Source organism: Crocuta crocuta, unplaced genomic scaffold (genome assembly GCF_008692635.1).
Source record: "Crocuta crocuta isolate KB4526 unplaced genomic scaffold, BGI_CrCroc_1.0 scaffold334, whole genome shotgun sequence".
In the NCBI taxonomy this organism is placed as follows: Eukaryota; Metazoa; Chordata; class Mammalia; order Carnivora; family Hyaenidae; genus Crocuta; species Crocuta crocuta.
Window position 1 is genome coordinate 4,842,460 of NW_027533260.1, and position 10,504 is coordinate 4,852,963.

General features: G+C 54.7%; 2 protein-coding genes across 2 annotated transcripts in view; one reads left to right on the forward strand and one right to left on the reverse strand.

The window, feature by feature from the left end:
* Positions 1 to 40: 40 nt before the first annotated feature.
* QPCTL (glutaminyl-peptide cyclotransferase like) lies at positions 41 to 7,611 on the reverse strand. The gene is made up of 7 exons (XM_077747298.1): positions 6,789 to 7,611; positions 6,156 to 6,299; positions 5,222 to 5,503; positions 3,814 to 3,966; positions 3,628 to 3,727; positions 3,002 to 3,118; positions 41 to 690 (listed from the first exon to the last, which is right to left on the reverse strand). Exons 1-7 carry the CDS (start codon positions 6,996 to 6,998, stop codon positions 545 to 547), a joined length of 1,152 nt encoding a protein of 383 aa, XP_077603424.1. The 5' UTR covers positions 6,999 to 7,611; the 3' UTR covers positions 41 to 544.
* The window catches only part of SNRPD2 (small nuclear ribonucleoprotein D2 polypeptide), a 4,920-nt gene continuing 1,495 nt past the window's right edge, over positions 7,080 to 10,504 (forward strand). Inside the window, exons 1-3 of the mRNA XM_077747204.1 lie at positions 7,080 to 7,123; positions 7,216 to 7,362; positions 9,819 to 9,937. Coding sequence (XP_077603330.1) covers positions 7,080 to 7,123; positions 7,216 to 7,362; positions 9,819 to 9,937 — 310 coding nt within the window. The remainder of the gene's footprint in view (positions 7,124 to 7,215; positions 7,363 to 9,818; positions 9,938 to 10,504) is intronic.

The following is a 10,504-nucleotide window of genomic DNA, read 5'->3' on the forward strand; positions in this document are numbered from 1 at the left end:
CCCCCCCCCCCCCCCCCCAAGCAACACCTAGTCATGCTAATTCTGCAGAGTATGTTTCACAGAAACACTGGTTTATTGCCCTCGGGTCTGGCTGACTCGAGCTCCCAAATATCAGCTTCCATCTCCTCATTCCTGTTCACAAGCCCATTCCCTGTGGGCCCCACGTGGCGATCCACGGACGTCCTGAAAACATAAGCCACGGAGAATTCACTTGGTGGGGCGGTGGTGCTGGTCCTGAGGCCCCGCCAAGGTCTGCTGACTCCGACTGAACAGCAGTTGGCCCCTGGGAGCCTTCAAACCAAGTGCTTCCTTCAGGACAGGGTCCGAGCTCTTATGCGTTTGGCTCCGCCCCCCACAGTGGCCTCGCCTCTTCCAAGTCTTTGAAGAGCGGCAGCTTGAGACCCTCAAAGGAGAGAGGGTCTTCCAGTCATAGCACAAATAGAGCCGAAGAAAGGATCGGACAGCCTGGCCCGAGCTCCGTTGGCTCCAGACACCCCCGGGACGTCCCAGCTGGCCGCTCCGCGCTCAGAGTCAGCCAGGGAGGCTAGAGCCCCAGATACTCGGCCAGGAACACGGCGAGGATGCGGCTGAGGTTGTGCACCGTGGGGGGGTGCAGGTTGGCCTCCGAGTCGCCAGGCGTGTGCCAGACGGAGGGGAAGGGCATGGAGATGAGGTGGAGCACCGGGACGCCTGGAGGAGAGAGGGGACGCTTGGTGAGGCCAACGGCCGACCCAAGAGCCCAGACCCAGGCCCGGGGAAACCTGCCTCACCCCCCACCCAGAAGATATGGAGTCCTGGCCTCCGAAGAACTCTGAATGATGGCTTTAAGCACGTGAGGGCAACACGTTAGTTTGAAAAAATACATCCAGTATATCTGTTGTTCTCAAACACACGTTAGAGAAACTGAAGAGTTAATGGATTGTGCAAAGACTGGAAGAAGGGAAAGATGCCATTGAATTCTTTTGCCAGGTAGAGTATTTAGCTCTTTTTATCTTCTTTATTTATAGCTTGTACCTTTTAAAAAAAAGTTTTTTTTAAAGCCATCTCCAGGGGCGCGTGGGTGGCTCAGTCAGCGCGTGGGTGGCTCAGTCAGTTAAGCATCTGACTTTGGCTCAGGTCACGATCTCGAGGTTTGTGGGTTCGAGCCCCGCGTCGGGCTCTGTGCCAACAGCTCAGAGCCTGGAGCCTGCTTCGGACTCTGTGTCTCCCTCTCTCTCTGCCCCTCCCCCGCTCACACTTTGTCTCGTTCTCACAAATAAATAAACGTTAAAAAAAAAAGTTTAAAGCAATCTCTAACACCCAATGTGAGACTCAAATTCACAATCCTGAGGTCAAGAGTCTGATGCTCAAAAAAAAAAAAGAGGGAGAGAAAAAAAAAGTCAGATGCTGTATCGACTGAGCCAGCCAGGTGCCCTTAGCTTGCACTTTTATCATACATGTTCCATTCTAGGCTCTAAATTAAGGCCATACAGACCGCCACACACCATTTATCCTTGCAATAATCCTTTACAGTAATCCTATATTCACCATATTTTATAGATGAGACACCCAGGCACAGAGGCAGGCAGAGTGATTCACCTAAGCTCACGTCTCTAGTAAACCTGAATAGGGGCACCTGGGTAGCTCAGTTGGTTAAGCGTCCGACTTCGGCTCAGGTCATGATCTCAGGGTTTGTGGGTTCGAGCCCCCTGTCGGGCTCTGTGCTGACAGCTCAGAGCCTGGAGCCTGTTTCAGATTCTGTGTCTCCCTCTCTACATGCTCCTCCCCCACTCGTGCTCTGTCTCTCTGTCTCAAAAATAAATAAAACAAAGAAACAAAAAATTTAAACCTGCATAGATAGAATGGGAACCCAGGCCGCCTGTCTCTCAAGTCTGTTTTCCTAATCCCTGCAGTGCGATGGGTTCCTGTCCTCAGAGCACTTTCCTGTGTTTGTCAAGATTTGGCAAATATCTGTCCCCCCAACTACTAGACAGGACCCAGGCAGATTAGTGCCCATCACTGTATCCCTGACGTCTGGCCCAGTACTGCATTGGGAAATAGTCACTGAATGAATCAATAAAGAAGGCACTGGAGGGGAGCCTGGATGGCTCAGTTGGTTAAGGGTCTGACTTTCAGTTTCTGCTCAAGTCGTGACCTCACAGTGTATGGGTTCATGCTATTAGCGTGGAGCCTGCTTGGGATACTCTCTCCCCGTCCCCCCATCCCTCCCATGCTCGTGCTCTCTCTCTCTCTTTCTCTCTCCAAAAGTAAATTCTTAAACTTAAGGCACTGTAAGGAATGCATATTTGTTAAGTAAATTATAGAGCACAAATTGAAAAAGCCGTTTTTAATACTTACTATCTGCCAAGCACTGCAGAAGAACGCATGTTACATACCTACCCTTGTTCAATCCTCCCTACCCTGTGATCACGCATATACACACACAGGTGTGTCCATAGGTCTCTTCGTTTTCCAGAAGAAACATGGGCAACGAGGCTCAGAGAGGCTGGGTAATCTGCCTCAGGTCAACCAATGGTAAGTGGCAGACGCTAGAAGCCAAGCCTGTCCAAATCTAGGACAATCCTAGGCTCTGAGCCCATCTGCCGGACATCTTCAGGCCTGGCCGTCTGTCAGGGTCATCTGGGAGTCTTGTACGAGTAACACAGAGACCCGCAAGTGTGTTCAGAAGGCCAGAGATGCAACTGGGCATTTTTCAAAGTTCCTCGGGTGATTCTGCTGGGCTGAGGCACAATCACTGAGGCACCAACAAGAGGAGCTAACGTTTCTTGAACGTTTACGACATGCCATCGCTGGGCCAGTAGCATCTTTCCATGTGTTAGCTCGTTCGGCTCCCTCCACAGCTCTGAGATAGGGGTTATTAGCGTCCCCGTTTTACAGATGAGAAAGTCAAGGCACAAAGGCGTTAAAGAACTTGCCACCACTCCCCAGCCCTGGGAGCGGGCCAGGGCCAGGGCCCGTCTGTGCCTTCCTTGGACTTCCCGCCCGTTCCCTGCGCACCTACCTCTGCGGAGGAAGGGGATGTGGTCATCTTCCACAGAGCCAGGGGGCTCCCCGGGCTGGAAGTACATCACCTCCTGGGGATGAGCCTGCAGCAGGTTCAAGCGGTGCAGACGCTTCTCTGGAGGTGGTGGGGATTAGAGAGCGAGAGTCAGCCCCTCAGGGTCAAAGGCTCTCCTGCTCACACATCAGGGCAGGGCGGGAGGCCTGGGCAAAGCACTGAGGATCCCGACAAGAATGTGGTTAGTTACCCCTTCCTGCAGGCTCAGTGTGTCCTGGTCTCACTTATTCCCTCTGAGCCTCGGAGATCGATATCCCTGCTATTGTCAATTTCCTGTCCATTTTCCAGATGGGAAATTGAGGCTCAGAGAGATGGAGCCACTTGCCCAGGTTCACACAGCCAGTAAGAGGCGGAGCCAGAATTCAAACCCAGGGCTCTTTGACCCCAGAGCCCCCGTTTGTAATCACTGCACTTGACTGCTGTGGGATCTTTGTGTGTTTCTACTCTCATGCCTCAGAGGCTAGAGAGGTGGAGGGCAGGCTGGATGGCCCCTCAGAGACAGGTGCTTCACTCGGCCCGGCAGCCGTCCCACATCCCAGGCTGGCGCCTGCCTCTACCTTCACCCTTACCGATGCTCCTCAGCCGATGGAACCAGCGGGCCGTGTGAGGGAAGTGACTGTAGAAGTTTGGGTTTGGGGCGCCCAGGAGATCCAGAAGCACGAAGAGCTCCTAGGGACAGAGGCCGGGTGGTGTGTGGCCAAGCGCGCCCGGCCCTCTCCCTCCCTCGCCGGAACCCAGCGGGGCCCTGGTCTTACGATAGCTTGGATCCTGGTGGGGCCCGGGCTGTGGGGTGCAGACTCCATGAGCTGGGCCAGGTGCCGGGAGCCATAAAGGGAGTCCTTGGGCCCCCACTCCTTCAGTGCCTCTTCGCCGTCCAAGAAGAGCAGCTGCAGAGTCACCGGGGCTTCCTGTGGGAGCCGGTGGTCAGGGCCAGCTCAGGGCCAGCCCTTGGCCTCAGCCCATCCACGTTTCCTGCCCGCTCGTGCAGCTGGGCAGGGCAGACTAGGTCTTCTCACTCAGAGAAGGTGGTGGCCAGAAGTACAGACTCTGGGGGGACCCCTGGGGGGCAGTCGGTGAAGCATCCGACCAGCACAGGTCATGATCCCGCGGCTCGTGAGTTCGAGCCCCGGGTCGGGCTCTGTGCTGACAGCGCAGAGCTTGGAGCCTGCTTTGGAGTCTGTGTCTCCCTCTCTCTCTGCCCCTCCCTCGCTCATGCTCTGTCTCTGTCTCTGTGTCTCTCTCAATAATAAACAAACATTAAAAAAAGAAGAACTACGGGGTTCAAAAAGAGCATAGGAAGGAATCGGGGATAACCTGGCCTGGAAACCATGTCGGGTCTGCTGGGAAGAGGCATTTGCACTGAGATGAGTGGGAGCTGGCCTGGCAAAATGGAGCCGAGAGAAGACTGTCCCCAGGCAAGGAAGTGACATGGGTGAGGGCTGGCACCAGAGCCAGAGAGCTTTGTGAAAAGGCCTGAGGGGTTGAGCGAGGGCCAGGGCGCGTGGGCCTTCTTACGGGGGGCTGAGCCACAGAAGGGGTCTGAGCAGGGGGCAGCATGAGGAGATCTGTGTTTTCATTCATCCCACGCATTTCTACTGACATCCTGGTTTATGCCAGGTAATCACCTGGGCCCAGGGGACACAGCAGAAAACCAAGGCCACCAAACCCCTGCGTGTATGGAGCGTATTCTTGTTGGGGAGGCAGACAGACAAGGCGCTGGAAACCGGGATGGTGACGGGGAGCTCTTTCAGGGTGGCTGGGAAGCCATCTCAGAGGGGGTGACACTGGATGACACCTGGATGAAGGGCAGGAGCCAGCTGGGAAAGTGTCTGTGAAAAGCACATTCTAGGCAGAGCCAAGAGGGAGTGCAAATGCCCTCAGATGGGAGGGACTCCGGGAACTCTCCAGAGTCTGAGGAACGGGGAGGAGGGACAGGAGTGGGAGATGGGAATTGAGAAGTAACGGGGCCCACCTCATGGCCCCCTGTAAGGACTCTGGCTCAGGCTTGCAATGAGGTGGGAGCCATGGGGAGGGTGTCGGGCAGAGGAGGGACAGGATCTGAGCTTCAGGGCATGAAAAGATCCCCGCGACTGTGTATGTAGAGTGAAAGCAGGAAGACATGTGCAGGCAGGGGAGGGGCGACCCGGGCCCCCCACTCCTCACCTGCTCCTTGGCTCTGCTCAGCTCCTGGTCCAGGGCCTGGGCCAGCTCCAGCAGCAGAGCGCAAGGCACGGCCGAGTCCGTGGCCCCCACAAAGGGAGCCGACCCAGATGGGAAGAGCTTGGAGTCATAATGGCAGGCAAGGGTGAGGTGACGGGCAGCCCCTGGGTCCAGGGTGGCCACCACGTTGCCAAAGTCCAGCGGCCCCAGGGGTGTTGAGGCCGTGAAGGGGTCCAATTCCACATGCCAGCCTGCCGTCAGGGTCCGCAGGGTAGTCTCCAGGAACTAGTGTCAGGAGAGAGGCGGGAGGCTGGGTGGGGACTGGGGAGGAGGTGGGAGGAAGGGCCATGTGACCCAAGCCATGCAGAGCCGTTGGGCCGACTCATCACCCCCACTTCTGTTTCAGTCATTCCCTTGACACACTTTTGCCGAGTCCCTACCAAGTGCCAGGTGCATAGATGAGGAAACTAAGGCGCAGAGAGGTTAAGAAACTAGTCCAAGGTCACACTCCAAGTGGCTGAGGTCGGATTTGAACTCAAGAAGTAGGTATTCAAATGACTCGGGATGCCAAGAAGGGAGCCAATACAAAGATGTTATGGTGCCAGCGCTGAAGCCAACCTGAAATTTGGTATGTCATTTATGAGCTGTGGGATTTGGGCAAAATGCTCTAGGCCTCAGTTTCCCCATTTGCAGAGTGAGCATTACATTGTTATTCACCTGACAGAACAGTTGCCTAGCGCACAGTAAGCTTTTGCCGGGCAGTACAGAAGGCAGTACAGCCTGGTGACTGACTACTAAAGCGAGGCTCTAGATTCAGATTATCCGCAGTCAGAGTCCCAGCTCTGTGTCTTAGCGGCTCGGGGGATCTTGGGCAGAATGCCTGGCCCCTGTTCCCTGGCAGGCTGCCAGGTCAGGGGTTGGAGGTGGGGTCCCTTACCTTTCTGACTTGGAGGTTGCCCGGGCTGCCCGGGGTCCGCACAACCAGCAGGGGGCGCAGGTAAGTGTTCCAGAGCCGGCCTGGATCTAGTTGCCCCACCACCCTCCGCAGCCGGGCTTCGGAGAGGCTACCGATCAACCGGCCCTTGGGAGGGGGTAAGATAGGGAAGAGAAGAGCAGCGCATGAGAGCAACCCCCATACCGACCCTACCCCGGAGGCCATCTCCTCTACGAACCCCGGTTCTTCCTAATTCGGGCCTCCAGCTTCGGAGGTTTCCAGGATAAATCCTAGACAGATTCAGGAAAGGTCCCACTAAATCCATCAGGATAGCCCACCCCAATCCCGACTGGGAAATCGAGGCCGAGAGAAGGGAAGGGACTCATCCAAATGGCTGCCTTTCAGATTGGAACCCACAACTCCCAGGCTTACTACTTCCAGACTCTTCCTCCGAGGGAGAACCAACCACCTATTACAGAACAAGCCCGATAACAACAGGCATGCGCTCTACGGACGGAGACCGCAGCACCTGCGGCTACGGCCGGGCGTACGATACAGACACGTCAACCTCAGACCTCCGGGAAGCTGAGGCGGGGATTAGGCTCCCCCGGTACCCGTGCCCCTGCGCAGCCTCACCCGCAGCTCCCGTCCCCGTGGCAGCTCCTCAGTCTGGCGGTGCCAGCCGCTCCAGATGGTGTAGAACGCCGAGGCCACGGCCAGGGACAGCAGAAGCAGGGGCAAGAAATGCACCCGCGGTAGCAGGCGGCGCTTGGGCGGTGAGGGTGGCTCCAAGAGGCCACGTTCCCCGAGCCGTAGCCGGGGCCGCCCGCGGCCCCCGGAAGGCATGGCAGCTTAGCTCTGAAACCGGTTCGGGACCGCGGATAGTTTAGGCCCAGCCAAATCCCACCCCATGGAATCACGGAACCAATGAACGAGAACAGCGACTGCACCATCCCACCCTTTCTCTACCGGTGAAGCCAATGGGACTCTCGTTCTGAGAACACGCCTTCCTGTCTCCTGGGGCTTTGAGGATTGGTCCCCTGAGGGTTGCACAACCCAAAAGGGAGCGCGAAGGGCATAAGCTCCACCTCAGCGGAAGAAGAGAAACCAATGAGAAATGTCTGATCGTGGAAAACATTCGACCTAAGCGCAGGTCCACGCCCCTCCTGTATGAAGGCAAAGGATTGGTTACTCGGAGCCGGAACGATAAGTAAGACCCGTAAAAGAACTTTCCCAAATGGAAAAGGGGCGGTGTCCATCCCTGAAGCGAGGAGCCGATTGGCTTCGCGGAGGCCTCGCCCCCGGAGGCGGGGCCGGCGGGTATTTGGAAGAGCGTGTCCTTTCCCTCCTTCAGCCTGTGCGGTTCTACAACGAAGTGATTTGAGTCGGACCCGTTTCTTCTCTCCATTGTTGTGAATATCTGCCCCGTACGGTCCTACAGGACCTCGAACCACTACGCAAGGCTTCTACCCGACCTCTGCGCAGGCCTGGCGCGGATCGCTATGGCAACAGGCCACGCCCCCACCCTCTGGTTGGGATTGCGCAGGCGCCGACGGAAGTGGCCCACAGGAAACGGAAGTCCCTTCTCTAGCTCCGGTTTCAGAGGCAGCAGCAACGCGGAGTAGACGGCACTGAGCTAGGAACGCAGCCACTACCACCATGTGAGGCCGGGCTAGGCTTTGGCGGCGGGAGGGGGGCTGAGGATGTAAATGTGGTCTGTTATCAGTGATGGGCAGAGGCGGGACAGCGGCAGATTTTAGGGGTAAAGTACGCATCTTTCCACCGATGAGTTTGAGGGCGGGCTTGAGGCCCTTGATGGATCCTGAGTTCGGGAGAGAAGGCAGCTTTGTCAGATAATAGGCTAGGGGCTTTCCCAGAGAATTAATCTTATTGAAAAGGATTTTAACGGGAAGAACCTGGGAAAGGGGAGTGCGGAGGTTTAGAAATAACGGCTTGAGGCATGGGACTTATCCGGAAAGTTAGAGCTGGAAACGATTGGCTTTTCACCTGTTCGCGACTTTTTCGGCTAACGGGTCACCGTTAACGGTTTCGTCGATTGTTTATTCTTTCATCAATTCTTGAGTGCTCATGTATCAGACACTGCTTTAGACACGTGGGATCCATCAGTGAGTAGCACCGCCCACCCCGCANACCTGAGTCGGGCATTGTGTTGACAGCTCAGAGCCTGGAGCCTGCTTCCGATTCTGTGTCTCCCTCTCTCTCTACCCCTCACCCGCTTGTGCTGTGTCTGTCTCTCTCTCCCAAAAATAAATAGACATTAAAAAAAAATTTTTTTTCCTGGCACACAGGAAGCTCTTAGTCAGTGTTTGCAGCTAACACACAGAATGTATAACATCGGGTACCCTTGCTTGGTACTTCTGTAGGCTCTGGAAACACAGCAGTGACTAAAGCAAAGATGGCTCAGAGAGCTCACGCTGTAGGTAGGGAAGCGGACAGCAGGCACATGGGTAATGTGTTGAGAGAAAAGTAAAGGCAGGTAAGAGCATGGAATGCTGGGAAGAGGGTGCCATCCTAGACGGTGACGCAAGCGACCCCCTACAAAGAGGCAGTGGTGAACACCTGAATAAAATGAAAGAGCATGCTGGGATCTGAGTGTTTTCAGCCAGAGGCAAGTGACCTTGCCTCTCTGAGCCTCAGTTTCCTTCTCTGCAAAACGTGCATCATAAAAATACTCGTGGAACAGTTGTGCGGACGAAGTATTTCTGTACGAAGAGTATCTGGCTCAGTAGCTCATGCGATAAATGCTCAGGGAACACATAACCCACAGCCTTTGGTCAGCATTTGGGAATGTAGTGTGTGGTGAAGCGTAATTCTAGAATGTTTTCGCCCTAAGCTGTTTATTGACCATGATTAAGTCTTTCACTCTGAGCCTCAGTTTCCTCTCCAGGAGACTGAGAAGGAGACCTGAGCCCAAGGACGCAGGTAGACTGGCCTTGAACACCAGCTCTGCCACTTCTAAAATGGCATCCCGCTGAGCCCAGTGTCCTGCTCTGGAAGCTGCAGAGGACACTAGTGTGTACCTCCTGGGGGTGAGTTGCAGTGAGGACTGCCGGGTCAGGGCTCAGAAGAGGCCTGCGCGCTTGGTAAGCGCTCAGTAGGGGGTGGTCTACTTATATATGTATAATATATATTTTATTACGTATACATATGTATTATTACGTGATACGTTTTTTAAGTGTTTATTCATTTTTGAGATAGAAAGCATGAGCAGGGGCGCCTGAGTGGCTTAGTAGGTTAAGCGTCTGACTTTTCGCTTAGGTCATGATCTCACAGTTTGTGAGTTTGAGCCCCGCATCGGGCTCTGTGCTGACTGCCAGCTCAGAGCCTNTGCAGTGAGCCCGACATGGGGCTTGAACTCATGAACTGTGAGATCATGCCCTGAGCTGGAGTCGGACACTTAACCGACTAAGCCACCCAGGTGCCCCACATGTGATAGATTTTATATATTACATAGATCAGTCTTTCACTGTAGTACGTATCCTGCCACATTACACACACACACACACACACACACACACACACACGGACTCCTTTGTGGTGTTTGCTAACAGCTTTATTGAGGTCTCCTTGACATGTTGTCGTTGTAAATTGTTTTTAAGATAGAATTTTCCATGTGCTCTTCTGCATCTTGTTTTTCACCTGTAGCGGCAGCTTGAGAACATCCCTGCAGGTCAGCGAAGACATTCTTAACCCCCTTATTCATTATATTAATTATGTCACTTTCTCGAGGGAGCAGTGCGTGCCGTTGGGGCAAAATTCAGCAGGTACAAAGACGCCCAGCCCCCCGGCTGCCCTCCCCAGGAAGCCCTCCATGGCAAATCCCTCAGGTCTCATGTGTCATCGTGCAGACCGGTCGTGGAGGGTGCGTTGTCTCTAGTTTTAAATCACTGCTGGCGCACCTGGGGGGCTCAGTTGGTTAAGCCTCCGACTCTTGATTTCAGCTCAGGTCATGATCACACCGTTCACGGGATTGAGCCCCATGTCGGGCTCTGCGCTGACCGTGCAGAGCCTGCTTGGGATTCTCTCTGCCCCTCCCGCACGTGCACCCCCCCCCTTCAAGAAAACAATAAACTTTAAAAAATAAATATCAGTGCTAACAGCACACGGCACAGGTTTAGACCTCGGCTTTCTCCCTTAACAGCACAGCATACACCTCAGGACTGTTTCCATGATGATACGCTGCCTTTTTTTTTTTTTTTTTTAATTGTTTTTTTCTGACTTGCTAATGTAGTCGTGTCATTCCGAAACCCGTAGCAGCGTTCCAGTGGCAAGTTTCCATCCAGCTTGTCCCCGGGCCACCTAGGTCACCCTACTGCTGCCAGTTCCCGGGC